The sequence below is a fragment of the Onychomys torridus genome, chromosome 13, assembly GCF_903995425.1.
Source record: "Onychomys torridus chromosome 13, mOncTor1.1, whole genome shotgun sequence".
Lineage (NCBI taxonomy): Eukaryota > Metazoa > Chordata > Mammalia > Rodentia > Cricetidae > Onychomys > Onychomys torridus.
Genome location: NC_050455.1, coordinates 41352353 through 41370148, shown reverse-complemented (window position 1 = coordinate 41370148; position 17796 = coordinate 41352353). Strand labels below are relative to the sequence as shown.

Below are 17796 nucleotides of genomic sequence, written 5' to 3'. Positions count from 1 at the left end.
GACTCACAGGCTGTGGTGAGCAGGTAGAAGGTGCTAGAACCCAACTCAGAGGCTCTGACCACACTGGCAGTTGCCACTCTCCCAGCCCACAATGCAAACTGACCCAGGTGCAGGGGTGAAGGGAGGTGAGCCTTGTGCTATGTGTCCACTGAGTGCTTTAAAGGCTACATCTGAGGCTACCTTTATACCCACCATCACAGAACACCCAGAAAACAGGCAGAAAGGACAGACCCTATGGGCAGGAAGGAAACGTACATGTTAAGTCACAGGAGCTGTGGCATGGGGCTGATGGCCTCAGAGCAGACTATGGAGAGACTTCAGATTTAGCTGTGGGTGCTGCATTTCAAGAGGGCTGCTGGGAAAGTGTTGCCACCCTGAGTAGAACAACATGGATGCCTAGGAGGCGCTTAGCACCACAGATGGAAATGTGAGCCCTGGGGGGCCACAGGTCGGCCCATTCTATACACTGAGCAGTTCTCTTTTCCAAAAGGGATTCGTCCTGCTTCTCCAAGGCTCCAAGGAAGGATCGGGTGAGAATTCAAGGGACATTGAGTTTGACAGACTAACAAAATTAATGTCATCAGAATGTGCACTCTTCTACTGAGGTGATCAACAGGACGGCGGCCTCTGTGGTTGGGACCAACAAAAAAAATCATTCTCGAAAATCTGATTGGCTTTAGACTGCCTGAATTTTTTTTACCTTCTTAAAAATTTTGTACCTGTGAATAATTTTAAAAAATTTTTAAATTACAAACAAATTTATATCACACGTGTGAAACCAAAACAACATCCCAACTGCCTTTATCCGTTTTCACAGGTGTTGATAGTTTAACCTACTTATTTTTGTTTTGTGCTTCCCATTTGCTTTTTTCTGGACGGTTTTTATGGACCCTAGTCTTTCTGAGAGTCATAGTTCTACATGCTGTGTATTTTCAGATACAGACTGAACACTCCTGACCTGGAAATCTAGTAACAAGATTGCTCCAAAATCCAAAGCGTTTAAGATGATGACATGATGTCTAATAAGTTTTAGATTTGGGAGCATTTCAAGTTTGGGGCATTGGAATTAAGGGGTGCCCAGCCAGTTAACCTGTATAGATGGGTGGTCTCATGAGATTATATACTTCCCATCACTAGAGTGATGAGCTACAGGCTGGCTAAAAAAAAAAACAAAAAACAAAAAACGAACAAACAAACAAAACCCCCAAAATATAGAGAACTCCAAACTCTGAAACACTTCTGGTCCCAGGCGATTTGGATAAGTTCTGGTCAATCTGTGATAGGATTTTACAAAAGCTCTTAGAGCCCTGCTGGCAGTGATGCCTATGGTACATAGGACACCAAGCTCGCTAGGGCGTCTGGCCACATCGCCTCCCAGCCTCCTCTCCTGCTGTCCTTTAGTTTGATCACTTTTCGGCAGCCACACCGGTCTCCTTCCCTTCGCCATAGTTGCTAAGTGTGTGCCTGGATCAAGGAAGTGGGCATTCTTTTGTTTTCAGCCGCCTTTGCTGGCTTTCACATGGCTGCGTCATTCTAAGGTCCTGTGAAGCTTACTCACAGTTGTCAAATTGATGTGATTTAGAATAATCTGGAAACATCTCTGGGCATGGCTGGGAGGGAGTTTCCATGTGGGGTTAATGGAGGTGAGACGACGCAGTGTAGACGCGGGTGGCACCGTTCCATGGGCCGAGGTCTTGGAACGAAGAGAAATGAGGATGAAAGCGGAACACCCACATGCCTCCCTCTCTTCCTGACAACAGACACCGTGTGATCAGCTGCCTCCTGCTGTCCTGGCTTCCCGGTTCATCTGGCCTGTATACTCAAACTGAGACCAAAGTAGTCCACGCCCCCAAAGTTGCTTTTGTCTTCGCAATAGGAAAAGTAATTGACACACTCCCCGAGGTCCAAGCATTTCCTCCTCAAGCCCTAGCACAGCGGTTCCCAACCTTCCCAATGCTGCGACCCTTTAATAAGTTTCTCATGTCGTGGGTGACCCCAGCCTTAAAATTATTTTGTTGCTACTTCCTAACTGTAATTTTGCTACTGTTATGAATCGTAATGTAAATATTTGTGGAGACAGAAATTTGCCAAAGGGGTTGTGATCCACAGGTTGAGAGACTATGATGTGGGGCCATGTTGCCTTACTGCTCTGCAGTGCTCTTGCCTACTTGTATGTTTGCATATCCTCCGACTGTCACCCAGCCAGGTGCAAGCTTCATGAGCACAGGAACATCTCTCTTGGTTTTTTGTTCTGTTTTGTTTGCCATGCTTGGATCAGAGAACACTCAACACAAAGTCGCTGACTGAATTAATGCAAGAACAAATGGAAATATTTGTTGAAGGATGTCGTAACACAAAGATAGATGTGAACATTTGACAATCTCCTCAAGTCTTTGGACTCTAATTTGAACTCTCGTCCTTGGACTCTGAGACTTGTCTCCTCATTCTGTTCTTTTCTTTTTTTTATTTTTATTTTTTCCAGAGCTGAGGTCCGAACCCAGGGCCTTGCGCTTGCTAGGCAAGCGCTCTACCACTGAGCTAAATCCCCCAACTGCATCTCTTCATTCTTGCAGTGTGTAGTTTGTGCCACTGAGCACAATCATTTTCACACTTTTAGAAAAAAAATGTTGCTTTCAGGAGATAAATCCTTCAAAGGCTTAGAGCCAAAAATCCCCTGTCCATCTAAGCAAAAACATTTTTTTAAAAAAAAATAACATCTTTGTGAATTCTTTGAAAGTTTTATGTATTTATTCAATTTATTTTGATCATATCCCTCTACCACTGCCTCCCTCCAAACGCCTCCTATGCTGTTTATCTCCCTCCCAACTTTATGTCCTCTCTCTCTTTTTTTAATAGTTTAGAGCAAATGAAAACTTTCATTTAAATTTAAAGCTAAGTTCTGTGATGTTTCTGATCCACATTCATATATTCACACATGCACACATTCATATTCGAGTGTACACACACACACACACACACACACACACACACACACACAGAGAGAGAGAGAGAAATAAACAAACCCAGAAACATATTATTTTTGCTGTTTCTTCTAAGTAAAAGCAAAAAAAAAAAAATAGTCTGGGGAGTGGGGGAAGTTAATTAGTTTTCCAAGTCCTTTCAGTTAGAAATTCAGAATTCTAGTAGCTGTATAGGAAAGATACCACTATTTATTTTTAAACATCACGTGCATAATTCAAGGATTATCTTAAGTCTCCTGCCAAGCATGTTTCTCAAGCCTGGTGTTACTAGGAGGAGAGGTTCAGTTTGGTTAGGTTAATGGTGATGCCTTTGAGTAATTATCTAGAACAAAGTAATGAACATCTTTTCGTAGTTTAATATCATTCCCATCAATATACTTTTTATTTTCCTTTTCGTCCATCGAGGAGAGAAAAGCAGAGGGATTTAATTTGATTTACAGGGGGAAAAACAACCCTAAATGTATTTTTTTTTCAGTCGGGGGATGGGGCAAGGAGACAAGGCCAGCCAGCTGGTTTCCATCTATCTGCCATAATTCTCTGTTTAGTTTACACTATTAAACTCCAGCGCCTTGCTTTCATCTTAACTGTTAGAGTATGCCTTATTGCAGATTCTAGCATGTCGCATCCTGATAGGGTTTCAGACTTTGGCAAAGCACCATCCCTCACATTGGCCATTGCCATATGGGTAGGAAACGCATCCAGCATTTTTTCGATGGCGCCTGCATCATTATGTTTTGCCGCCACTGCATTTCCTGGGTTTCAGCAAATCTCTGTGGATTCTATGGCTTGAAGGTATCAAGAGGGTCTGTGTTGATTTGTACACAGCCAGGTCCTAGTTGGGACAACCTAGTTCTGTAGATGACCTCACATCTGTTCGTTGAAGGTGGCAGGGAGGTCCAGTGGGAGCAGAGAAACCACAAGAGAAAAGAACAGAATGCAAGAGCAACCAAGGCTGGGCAAACTGGAGCGTTCGTTAACACTGGTGGACGAGGAGGGGCGAGGAGTCCGACCTACCTGATCTGTCTTCGTTTTGTGAATCACATCTTCTGCACAGTTCTGGGATGGTCTTGAGAGACGTGACTGAATACTGAATGGGAAGACAGAGGGAGAAGGGTGGGAAATAGATTAAAAATAAAGGCATTCCTTCAAATCATCCAGAAAAAAAAAGGTGAACACAAGGAGTGAGGCTTGAGTGCAACAGACATATCCGGGAAGTTGACCTCATTGTGATCTGATGGCATCCTAGGCTCTGCCAGTGAGCACCTCAGCAGACACATGTTACAGAGAAGCCTGGGGACTCTTATTTAATGGACAAAGTAAGACACATCTGGCAGCTAGTCTGTCTCTCATCATTTTGAACTGAAACACAGTCAGAATTTTTGACCCTTGAATATTTCCAGAAGATACTATTTATTTCCTCAACCCTAAGAGCTAGCTAGCTATAAGTGTGAAAAGTCTAGTGGAGGAGTATCCGGCTCCCTCAACATCCAGGGTAAAGGAGACATGTCTATGCCGGTGTGGACCACACTCCATAAAATCCCAAGGAGAGATGGCTCGGGAGTGAAGAGCACTTATTGCTCTTGCAGAGAAGATTGGTTCGGTTCCCAGCACCCTCATGGCAGGCTGTGCTATCTGTAGCTTCGATTCCAGGGGATCCAATGCCCTCTTTTGGCCTCTGCAGCTACCAGGCACTCTCAAGCAGTGCACATGCATACCTAACATTCATACACATAAAATAAAATAAACATATCTTTTTGTTGTAATTCCCAACAGTTACCATGTGCTGCAGATTTTACTGTGTGTCTGTGTGTGTTGTCTCCATGGCAAATATGGAGGTTATGCCATAAAAAGCAAGGTGAGCTTGGGTCTGTGTGCAATCTCTTCTCTCCTATAGGTTAGTTTGGAAGGAAGGACAGAACCTTTTAGTCTTTGTCACAGCAGCAAGTCAAGGGCTGGCTATCAAGATAACAAACTATGACACCAGAGGCACAACAATCAGGAGAGCTAAAACACATGGGAAATCAATAGCTATGACTTATGGGCTCTGTATTTGATATCCATCAATTTGCCTGGAGAGAAGGATGTGCTCAAACAGGATAAACAGAACAAACAGACTAGAAGGAAGCTTTTAATCAAAGGTGAAGTCAAAGACTACCTTCAGTCCTGCTCACACTGTAATCCATAAAACCCAATTTTCTCAAAATGGGTTGCTCTGTCTCTCTAAGAACAACAGGTACGTATCATGAATTACTCCTCCAATGCAAAATTTGAGGCTACTGAGAAAAACTAATTTAATCTAAAAGAAAAATGACCAGGGGAAACCCATTAGTATTATTCTAGCATCACAAGTGAGGACTGTATAATTAGAATGCATTTTTCAATGCAAAAGTACTTTAGTTGGCATGCTGTTGATAGATAGACCTCCAGGGTTCCCACAGGGTATCAGCAGAGCAAGACAGAAGGAGTAGGCACTTGCTGCTGTGTCAGTTTGCACATCACAAACAAATTAAATTCACAGTACTTCCAAGTGAAAAATGAAATCTCCAAAGACTAATTAGAGAAATTATTCTTACCTGTCTGATGCAATATCATCCTGTTTATATTGGCCATTCACCAGGGACTACAGGTGTCTCAGCCACCATGCTACACTCAGGTGGAGGAAGAGGAAGCCTCTTAAACCAGAATTAAGCCTCAAGACAATTTTTCCTTCTTCATTATGCTTTGTGGGCACACACACACACACACACACACACACACACACACACACACACACACAGCAGGCGGGTGGTCGGGGATAATTTAGATAGAGAAGCTTCGTCTTGGTAATAACAAGGTCCCTCATGTTCCTGATCAAGTACGAGCTCTCGAAGGAATCTGGTAGCTTTCTGAGACCAGCTGGCACAGGTTACATAATTACACAGTCTACAATTCAATTAAAATTCGGCCTTTGTTTTAGTTGCTGTACCCCATGAAACCACCTCTCCTGCCCTGCTCCCACCTCCTCACCACGCCCCCCTCTTTCCTCCTCCCTTCCCCCTTCCTCCCTTTTAGGCTTGTCCCCTAAGGCAGCATTTTAGAAAAGAAAAAAATGGATTGATTATGTATATATATGAGCAGTGATACAACAAGGATTTCTCATTGGGCTTAAATGATATATACCTGATTAAAACAGGTGAACTGCTGTCTGCACCCCAGGCACATGCATCCTAACTCTCACCTGAAAGCCAGACCCACTGCTTACTAGATCTCAGCTTTATGAGCTGCAGATCCAGCTTTCCTGTTTGACTGCGAAGGCCCACAGTAGGCAGCGAGGTTAAGTTTGCTGAGGTTCAAACTCAACGGCACAGGATGCTTGGCTGGTGTTTAGACAGAGTATCCCAGAAGAATCTGGACATGGGAGCACACACCTGTAATCCTAGCAGAGGCAGGCAATCTCTGAATTCAAGGCCAGCTTTGTCAATACAGCAAGTTCCAAGCTAGGGTGACACACTGAGACCCTACCTCAAAACAAAACAACAGTAAAACTCCAAACAAACCAATCAAGCAACCGATCAACAATCAAAACCAAAACCAAGCCAAACCAAAACAAACCAAAACAAAACAAAAAAACACCCAGAACAAAACAGAGTCGGGGAGAGGGTAACTACAGGCTGTGGCTTTGCCCATTCTTCACATCACGACCACTAAGAAATAATCACAGTGTGGTGATATATTGTGTCCCTCAATATATTGTGCATCCTAATAAACTTATCTGGGGTCAGAGGACAGAACAGCCACTAGGCAGACATGGAGGCCAGAAAATGGTGGCACACACACCTTTAATTCTATCACTTGGGAGGCAGAGATCCATCTGGATCTCTGTGAGTTCAGAGCCACACTGGAAACAGCTAGACATGGTGACACATGCCTTTAATCCCAGGAAGTGATGGCAGAAAGCAGAAAGGCATATAAGGTGTGGAAACCAGGAATTAGAGCTGGTTAAGCTTTTAGGCTTTTGAGCAACAAACAGTTCAGCTGAGATTCATTCTGGATGAGGACTCAGAGGCTTCCAGTCTGAGGAAACAGGATCAGCTGAGGAATTGGCAAGGTGAGGTGGCTGTGGCTTGTTCTGCTTCTCTGATCTTGCAGCATTCACCCCAACACCTGGCTCCAGGTTTGTTTTTATTAATAAGACCATCTAACAATTCATGCTACACTAGAGAAAAAACAATGTGCTAATCCTGGAAATAGAAATAAAAAACACAGCAAACTAAGGAAAAAAAGTATCAGCTAGAAAATTACAGTTTGGGGGAAATTTTAGGGTGCATGGAAGGTCACATTCAGTTGTGACACTCTGTGCATTTAATAAATCTATCATTCTTTAAAAAGACACAATAAAAGAGTAATTTGAGGACTTCTTTCTGTAAATACCAACACTACAAGGGAAGATTTAATACAAGAGTGACCTATAGATGGTCACATTGTGATTGGAAGAAACGCACAGGAAACATGTTTCCCAAAAACAACATGCAAATGTATTTTCATACTTGCAAATTTGAGAATGAGCCCATGACCCAGGATGTCTCTCTTACAAAAGTACATTGTGCTACCATCTGGGACCTGGAATGGAAGGCTTCCCAGACCATTATCCCAATTCACAGGACAGATGGCCTTTTATAAGGAACTGTCAGATGGCTAACCCACTTCATCCATAGGACAATTACTAGGAGTAACTCCTATCACTTTGGACTGACCAAACCAAGACCAATGTGTCCTCTTTCTACTTATCCCCAAATTATATAGCCTGTTCTCTTGATTCTGTTATCCTTGGGTGATACAAGAGAGGGCTTTCAGTTACTTGAGAGGCACTGTCTTTCCTTTTACTATATGTCCTAACATCTTCTTTTTCTTGAATCCTCCCAGAGGTTATTGGCTGCAGAAAATAGCCTCTTTGACCAAATCTTTACTACTGTGCTGTTTCAGGAGCTCCTGGTGAGGTTGACCAGTTCTCCAGCTGTTTCAATGCCTCTGCAGAGCCAAAGTCTATTTTGTCTGTTCCTTTTAATCTGGGGGTCCCCCTTGTCTGCAGTGCTTTCTTACAATCATGCAATGTCACTGTGCCATAAGATCAGCATGTACTCTGCCTTCTCCACAAAGCCCAGAGCAATTCTTAGAAATGTTTTTCTTTCATGTTCCCAGTAAAAGTCTGCAGTGTCTTGGGTGTGGCCTTTTCCTCTGTTGAATTATCAGCTCCCATATACATAGGATGGAAAGGATATTATCTTTGACTTGTATGTACGTAGGGGCCAATTAACTGAATGCTACTTTGCCTACCCAGAATGCCATTCCTCCCATCTCACCTTTAATTCTTTCAGCCTTGCCTGGGTATCGTCTCTACAATGTCCAAGTGAATTCATGAAGCCTCGTCTTAATCATACACATGGCCTCCTGTCTCCACACTAATATAAATGCTTTTGTTGCTTCTTTAGGTAGTAGAAAAGATTTTAGTTATCTAAGATACTAGGCACTTATTGACCTAGATTAAATGAACTCCTTTAAGTAGCCCATGACTTTAGCAGCCATGATAAAAAACAGTTTATATTTCTGCAAAAGCAGTCTTAGAAAAACCCACAATTATAAATCGAGCAATGCAATCACAGCACATTCAGAAGAACAAAATTCTCACTCCATTAACATGACTGCTGGCAGTTGTCCTTTTGTATAAAGGACAAAGATGTGGAGCCAAAAGATCTGGATTTATGCCATAGCTCTGAAGTCTATTATCTCTATGGTTCCGGACAAATCAATTGTTTCATTTCTCTGGGGCTTGGCTCCCTTATCTGTGGAGCACAGGTACCTATATGAGATAATGAAGGGGTTATTTTGCAAACTGATTAAGTGCTTGGGAACATGTTTCTCTCTCCTCTCTAACCTGTTTTCTGTGAGTGTGCCACAAACTTTCCTTCCTCGTCTTCATTCCTGTCTGGACTTGAAACTCAGGAAAGCAAGAAAGGAGCAGGAATGAGCTGGGACTGGATGAAAAGGAAGATGCCCCAATCTCCCTCTGGACCTTATGTGAGTCCTCTTAACTATGTCCTTACTCGAGTGAGTTTGTAGATGAGGCTGGACACGGAAAGCTTGCTTCCCAAACTACAGTCTTTTTATGTCAGAAAACTTTATATGTCCCAGTCCACAGCGGTCAGTTTTATCCCCTTGCCATGCAAAACAGTTTGAACATGCATGATATTTATAATGACAGAACATGAGTTCTATATTGGACTAGGGGACTCTCTGACCAGCCAGGACTGACAAATGTTCAGGATTCAGAAACATTGGCCTTCCGTCCTGCAAACTTGTTGGGGCCAGTTGGGTGAACAAGCAGCCATCACTCAAGGGGTAATGAACCACAGGAAATGAAAGAACATCATCCTGAGCACCTTTGCAAGCTAGAGATTCTTAAATAACTGAGGCTCTATTATGTTTCCAAAGGAAAAAGAAAATGAGCTGTCCATTCAAACAACTATCATGAGATTCATGGTTTCTCTGAGCTTCCCAGAATTCAGGCAGGAGCTTCAGGCAGCCACATGGTAGAACCACAGCCTTCCACACAAGCAAAACCGCCTGTAAAAACAGATGCATAGCTAAAGAGAGGTTTTTTTCCAAGCTTAAGACTTTTCTTTCTCTAAAATCTTGATCTCTGCAAGGCCCGCTTCCCAGTGAAGAAGCATATGACTCCACATAGCCCTGAGATAGTCCTTCCCCGTGTTTCTAGCCCTCTGCTTCTTTTTCTCAGGGCCCTGGCCCTGGCATCCTTCATCCTTCCTTCTCAGCCACTCTCTCAGCACAGGCTCTTTCCACAGGTCATACAGCATGAACCAGCATCCCCACCGCCTCAGGATGCTCTTTCTCCCTCATTGGCCTTCTTGCTCTCATGATCATCAGCCACCTCCTTTGCAAGACTGGCCTTCGTTCTTGTCTCTGTTTCCTGCTCTCTTCATTTACTCTTCCAGCTCAGGATGGCCACCAAAGAGTTTTAAGTGAAAAACTCTGCAGATACTGAACTTCACCATGACCTGTCTGTTGGGCTTTGTTGTTTTGTTTTAATTCCTAAACTCCTGACCTGTCTTTGGCCTTTCTTGTTTTTTTCTTTTCCCCCTTTATATCTAGAAACTTCTTTCTAGTTTCTTTTGTAGAAGCTTTACTTTTCCTCTTCCCATGTAGGGTACACTTCTGTACTGCCCTTTCTAGGGACATTCTGCTCTTTCCACACTACATTTCATCAGGAGACTTAACTGATATCTCAGTTTCTGATATTGCCCCTCCACAGAATCATGCAGATGGTCCACATCTTTACTAGATCTGTCCCACTAGCTCTAATTACATTTCATACTTACCAATTAGGATCAGTTAATAAGAATTATTGCAGTCAATTCTCTTCTCACGTGCCCATGGCTTTTGCAATGGTTTCTTGTTTTTATTCTATTTGTCAAGATTTGAAAATAGAAACAAATTTGTTTTACGCCTTTAATGCTAGATACTGTTTGTAGCTGGTGTGGGGAAACTCAGCAGCTCTTTTTGATCATTGTTAAGGGTATAGCAGAAATTATTGCACTGTAATAGTAACTGATGAAATGTGTGATTGGGCAGCATTGATGGTCTACACTGGCAAAGGGAATGTGATAACAATACTAAAGGACCTCCTTCTATGGTGAAGATTGGACATGGATGGTAATAACGTAAGTGAACTGTGGAAGTCAGTCCAAGGATGACCATGAAGCCCAGAAGAAGTCATCTTCAATATTTTATTGGTAATTTTAGTTCTTTCATCTCATTGGTAAAACAGGGTCATTACAATACCCCAACGGAGAGTGGTGTGAACACTCTGAGCTAATACTGTAAAACATGGGAATCCTATCTGATGGACACAGTAAGTATTCAACAAATGCTAAGGGCCATTACTATTTATATTTAGAGCATCAAAAAATACTAAAAAGTTAAGCCTAAATAGTAATAAATATTGACAAATTATAAATGATGAAACAATTAAAAGAAACATTTATCTTGCAGTCGGGTAGCTGGCCAGCCATGGGCCTTGTCCAGCATCAGCTCTTGTCTAACTTAAACTGTGAGCCAAGAGTCAATCAGCACCAAGATACACAGACTGCCAGGAACAGTGATTGGTACTGAAATGTGACTTCCCATGAAGTTAACCTGACATTTCACAGTTATAATAAATATGTTACATTCTATGAAATATAATAGCTTACTTGTTATTATAAACTCCCTAAGAGCACAGACCAAGTTTATACTATTTCCCCAAACCTAGAACTGTGCCTGGAACACTGTTGATGTTTAATAAACACTTACTGACTAGATTGGCAAAATAACTAGCTATGAGCAAGTAGTTTGTATAAATAAGCTGTGTAGACAGTTTCGTAAATACTCTGGCTATCCAGCAAGAGAAGGATTCCACAGGCTAAGTTCAGTATCAGAGGGAGCAAATTAAAAATCAGTCTGGTGGTTGTTCTTTCTTCTTGGAGGTCACTCTCTGCCTAAGGTTCCTCTCTTCTGGGAGTGTTTGGTCCAAGATGGAGGAGGGTGACTTAGTTCCAGTCTTGAGGTCCGAAACATATAACACATTGTTTCTGGATTAGACAATTCCTAGTCTATTTCTTGGGAGGCAGTTAGAAAACAATGTAATATAAGGCATTTGGTGTTGAAACAAGGAATATGTTTTTAATTCCATGGGGCTAAAGACAAGGAATAAGAGGCAATTTGGACTCAAATGTAGGATGCAGCAAATAAAACATCGCAAAAAAAAAAAAAAAAAAAAAAAAAAGTAGTAGTATTCTGATTGCTGCTGAAGCCACATCGCACTGACTGGCACCAAGGAAGGTTTCCATATGGACAAGAACAGGTTGACTTCTAGGAAGGACATGGCTGATAGGAGCAAGGAAGCAGGGACTGGGCCATCCAGAATCCACATGAAGGTCCCGGTCACTTTCTAGGGAAGCTTTAGCGTAGTAAAAGTAAGGCTTTTGCTTGGTTTCCTTTTATCTGATTTTATTGATCTATAATGGGAACCAAGTCCCTTCCTGCCAAGCAGCAGCAATCTGTGGCCACTCCAGTGCCAAATGGACATGAAGTGACTGCTTCAGAGGTGGAGAGGTGCTTCCATTTCACAAAGTTTCTCAGAAGGTCACAGTCTGTTGTAAAGTCCTGACCCTGCCATGGTCTGGCTGTATGTAACCTTATGAGAGTCCCAGTACCTCTGGAAGTTTCGACTTTGTCATCTGTGAAACAGGATGAGCTTTGTGAGGCTTGAGCAAGATAACTGACTTAAAAGATTTCTGCTCTGTGTGTGACAGGGCCTACGTCTAACAGACGGTGGCTGTATGTGATATGTTTCTCCTATCTGCTGGTTTAGCCACGGCTTTATTTATTCAGTCCTGGATCAGATACTATTTTGTGAAAAAAAAAAAATGACTTTGCTTAGTAAAATAAATACACCATGCTTCCTAAGAGCCACGGAGGGTTTTGTTTTTGTTTTGATGATAGGAGGGGCTCGGTTCTCCCATGAATAAAAGAGGAGTCTGTAATCTCATTTGCTGTGAGAGGAAGGTTTGTGTGTGCCCCCTCTCATAGGCACTCAGCTCTTGCCCAGTGCTCTGCCCTCAGATGGCAGGGTTCCAGGGATGCACAGTTTAAACTTTGCATTTTACAGAGGAAGCCCATTATTTTCAAGTCTGGAGAACTTCAAAATAAGTTGGTTGCCTTCTGTGTTTTGTCTCATTAGATAAAGACAGAGAGTTCTAGTTGGTTTTTTTCTATACAAATATACAGCTTGTGTTTTAATTAAAACAAGAACCAGTTCCCTGACCAGAGGGGAAAAACCATGAAATACAAAGCCCAAACTACGTAATTGGGCTATAGTTGGAGGGTAAGGAGGGGAGTTGTAAAGCCCTGCATGAGTTTTGTAAACATCTTTTCACAAATGCTGCATTGACGACCCGACCCACCACCATCTCCTGCCACTTCAGGAAAGAGGCAAAAGGGTGGGCAGAGATGGAGGTCTGTGCTGTCCAAAATATAAATGCGTGTTCCTGGGAAACTTCATTTCTCTTTATGCTAGTGAGTTAACAGTTGGGAAACACACTGCTTTCTGAGTCTCAGCATTGGAATCATTCTCATTTAGCAACCTCGATGGCCAACGTTCCCAGTTTACCCAAACAGGCCGAGAGGCTTACTTCACTATTTCTGAGTGTGTCTTCACTTTTTTCTCTGTGGAATCATTAAATATGAACAGTAAAACACTGTCATGTTTAGGGTATTAAACTTGCATCATACTTAATTATGATAAAATAATCTAACACTGGAGAGATTGCTAAATAGAGCTTCTTCAGTTTCAAGGGGGATTGCAATAGACTTGGACTCCTCATCCTCCATCCTCTGTGCTGTCAACATTTGGGGCTGGATAGTCCTCCATTGAGGAGGCTGTCTTGTACTATGTACATTCCTGGTCTCTACCCGCCAGAGCCAGTGGCACCTTCCCAGTATGACAGTGAAAACTCTGAATCACCAAATGTTCGTGGATGGGAAACGGGGGCAGAAAAACTACCATTGCTGTGAATTGGTGCAATAAACTATATTCATCAGTGTGCTCCTGATTAACTGGGCGATCCTTGGCAAGATGTAAGGTCTCAATGCTTTAGTCTCCTCATCTGTCAAAGGAAGGTGCTTAGAATCCCTTCTCTGTAAGATCAGTGTGAGGATGAGACATATGTTGCCTGGTCCACAGGAGATAATTAGCATTAACCATTATTGTTTCATCAATGCTATACAACTCGAAACCTGGTTTAAGTTTTAATGCGGGCTAAAGAGCCAAACCTTAGAGTCCACATAAAAGGGGACTTTGGGGGAAGGTACATTCTTACTGATGGAAATTGGAATGTATGGTTCAGAGTGGTCAAGTTAGAGAATCAACCCTTGTATAATCCTGCAACCCAATTTGCTAAACAGCTTCAGTTATTGCTTAATACATTTTATCTTTCAAGCAGAGCTTCCTAATTCATCAAAATTATGGGCTGCTGCCAGCTGATTCTTCTGTAAATACAACTGCTCTGTTGTACTTAAAAGAAAATCTTGACACCATGCCTGGTCTTTTCCCTTGAGTTCTTTCTCCACAATTGGTCGGATAAATATTATTGTATTATTCATTGAAACAATAACACAAGCTACTATTTTAAAGAGTAACTTACTGTGTGCCAAGCTAAGTGTTCCACATATATTATCATTTCACCCAAACCTTAAGACAATTTTAAAAGTGAGATGAGTATTTCAGGGAAGTGAAATTAATGTGCTCCAAATCATCCAGCCAATGAAGGGCAGAAGAAACTAGAAGCCCGGGCTGTCTGCCTTCAGAGTCTATTCTCCCAGAATACAACCTGGCTGGTTGTGTAATGCCTGCTTCAGAGTTTGAGGCCAGAGATCATACACTCAAAGCCAGTCTGGGCTACATAGTGACTCTCTTGTCTAACAAAACCAAGAGTTGGGGATACAATTCAGTGGTAGAACACACGCCTAGAATGTATGATTCAGTAGGTTCTCTACCTAGCAAAGAGGAAAATGAATAAACAAACTGCTTGAAACAAAACCAAAAATAACAACACACACACACACACACACACACACACACACACACACACAAATATCAACTTTCAAATGACAATTCTGCCATCAAACTTTAAGAGCTACCACCCAACTATTAATGATTATACACTCCTTCTTTCTACATCTTCCAACTTTCCAACAAATCTTTCACTTTCTTGGCTTTCATTCAAGTCCAAATATCTTGAATGGAAAGGAAGAGTCACAAAGGAGCCACATTCTGAACACTTTCTCAAGTCAAGCACAGTAACTGATGGACACACACACACATCATAGAAAAGAAAACTATTACTTCACATTAGCCTGAAAAAGGACCAACAAAAATTAGCTAGAAGCTGAAATAGGCTGAATAACAAAGTCATATTTTTTTTTTCCGTTCAAAACCAGAGAGATCTAAAGTTGTGTGGAGGAGGCGATTTATCATATCTATGACCATAATATGTCATGTGCAGTCTACTTGTTACTGTATGTACAGTGAGAAGTACAACACAGGAATACACATCCAGCCAGATGCCTGTCAACGAGAGCCCAGTGTTTGGGGGCAACATCCAGTGGTGACCCAATGCTCCAGGTCCAGAGAAATCAAAGAAAATGAGGTCAGAAGGTGTGAGCTTCTCGGGTGATAGTGTCAACATTTTGCTGGATATCAGAACTGACTGCATGGCATGGAATACATCACATGCAGTTCTAGGCAAGCTGCATGTAGACAATTTGCTCAGAAGCTTTAGTGAATGGAGAAGAAGCAGGAGGCGAGTGTTAGGGGAACTGAAGGACTCATCATCATCAGCCCATGACTTGTCAATATTCCCAAACGCCTAATCTATGTTCTGATGTTTTCAATGACCGGAAAATTTCCCTTTATCTTAGTACTTATTTTTGTTTTGTATATGTATGTGTGTATGCATGTGAGTGTAGTGTCCATGGAGGCTAGAAGACAGCGTTGGATTCCCTGGAGCTGGAGTTACCAGCGGTTGTGAGCCATCTGATATGGGTGCTGAGTACTGAACTCAGATCCTCTGGAAGGGTAATACTTGCTCTTAACTGCTTAGCCATCTCTCCAACCCCCTCCCTTTATTTTCCATCAATTAAACATCAAGTTGGCAGTCTATGTTCCTGTAGACTTGAGAGAACGTGATATAGACATATATGGAAACTGGGAATGAACATTCATAGGTAAAATTATGTACATATGCTGAAACTTTACAAATAGACTCATCCGTAATTTTAAAACAATCTTGGAACACCTTAGGAGTGGAATGCTAAGCAAGGCTGCATGTCTTGCACCCCTCACCCCCAGCTCAGACACAATTTGGCATCATTCTGTCTTAAGGCCAGACAGACCCTGCCCCCAAACCACATTGTGTCTCTGTTACACAACTTGATTTCAGTTCATAAATGTACTTGGGAGAGTTGTGGAAATACACACAGTACAAAGAAAGCAGCTCATAAGCTTGAGGTCAGAACACCCTGAAAACATTGCTTTCAGGTAGTAATACTTACAGAAATGTCATCACTAAAGTCAATTTCATCCAAATCAAGGTATTCAGGGGCTTCCATCATTCTTCTTTGTACATTTTGAGTAAGGTCAAATACTTATAGTTTCCTGGATAAAGCAGAAACAGAAAAGAAAGGCCAAAGGTTAGCTATTTATAACTAAAAGTATGATCCTTATTTGAACAAATAAAACCGGAAACAGGTAATTGGGTAATAGCATTGCCCTGGGGCACATTTCCTCTCAACAAAGCCAAGGCTTTCCAAAAGCCCTGAGCACAGCTCCTTTGGTCCTTAATTCCACTTCTCCAGGGAACACCCATAATCCTTTGCTTTACTTGATTTGTACTTATCTTCTGCAGGGCAGCAACCTGGGTCAGAGTTTTCTCCTATGATAAATGTTAGCTTTCAATGAAGCCCATACCCTGCCCTCATCATACTGTGGGTGAACATTTGTCTTTATAGAAAGACAATCTCCTGGAATTGTTAGGGAAACTGTGTTCAGGTATTTTCTGTGAGAATATCCTTGGATGCTGTGTATGGAGCAACAAACACTATATCTCCATAGTAATTACACAGGTATAAGGCTAACTAATCAAAAGTAATGGCTAGTTTAGAATATGTGGTGTGAATCTCAAGTTCAATGAGAGAGGCGAGAGAGACAAGGGAGGAGGCGGAGCTTTAAATCTAGGTTTGAATCGAGTTATTGCAATGCCCTCTGCTTCGATCGGCATTGCCTGACAGTGCCAGAATGACCTGACGCAGACACTGGAATATCCTCCATCAGCACTTGCCTCCGGGATGCCTACGGCAATCCTTTAAATCTGTCAGGGTAAGAGACACCATTTCCCACTTCATTTTCTCGTCATTTATCATCATCACCATCGGCAGTGACAGTGGTACCCACACATGTCAAGGAAAGAAATAGAGATCTCCTGGTGGTGCCTTGGAGTGCAATTATCCTCTGTCAGCTCTCAGATGCTGATAAAGGATTCTGTTTCCTGGCGTTGTGTCTCTTATTACACAAATCAGCTTAGGTATCCACCTGTGAGTATCATAAATGGCTCAGGCCTGGCTGTTTGGATGCTGTCTGTCATGAAGGTGTGTCTTGCTGAATGCAAAGGTTACTAGACAGTGAAAGTGCATCTAAGGCAGATGAAAATGAGCTTCTTCATACAAGACCAAGCGTCTGGGCAAGCTCTTAAATTTATGTGTTTGAGACTGGCTAGCCTGGAACTATGTAGACCAAATTGGTCTCTAACTTAAGCGATTCTCCTGCCTATACCTCCAAAGATTATAAGCATGTATCATCATTTTTGGATAGCTGGTTTATTTTCTTGAAAGGACACTTATTCTAAGTACATCGTTTTTTAATGATTTTGATCCATCCTCCTTTTAAGTCATGAAAATGGGATGGCTATGCCACAGGAAAAGAAAATCACACTTCAAACCTATGACCTAATTTAATTTTTCATGTTTCCTCTCCCCTTTACACACACATGTATCACTTACAGACTTAATTATAATAGAGAGCCATGCAAGAACAGATTAAGGTGGTGTTTCAAACTCAAATGAAATGATCTACTTATGACATATGGATACAGTTCTTCTGAAACCACGGTTTTAAAGAAAAAGAAAAACTGTATTTGTAAAAATAAAACTTAAAACCAGACATTTT

The 17796-nt window shown here is 41.9% G+C and overlaps 1 protein-coding gene across 6 annotated transcripts in view; it reads right to left on the bottom strand.

Annotated features, from left to right (window-relative positions):
* The window catches only part of LOC118594826 (synuclein alpha interacting protein), a 138827-nt gene that overhangs the window by 53403 nt on the left and 67628 nt on the right, over window positions 1-17796 (bottom strand). For all 6 annotated transcript variants that reach the window (XM_036205032.1, XM_036205034.1, XM_036205031.1 and 3 more), the window contains exons 2-3: window positions 16128-16230; window positions 3996-4068 (exon numbers count right to left, since the gene is read on the bottom strand). In XM_036205032.1, the coding sequence (XP_036060925.1) occupies window positions 3996-4068; window positions 16128-16187 (133 nt within the window). In that variant the 5' untranslated portion in view covers window positions 16188-16230. The remainder of the gene's footprint in view (window positions 1-3995; window positions 4069-16127; window positions 16231-17796) is intronic.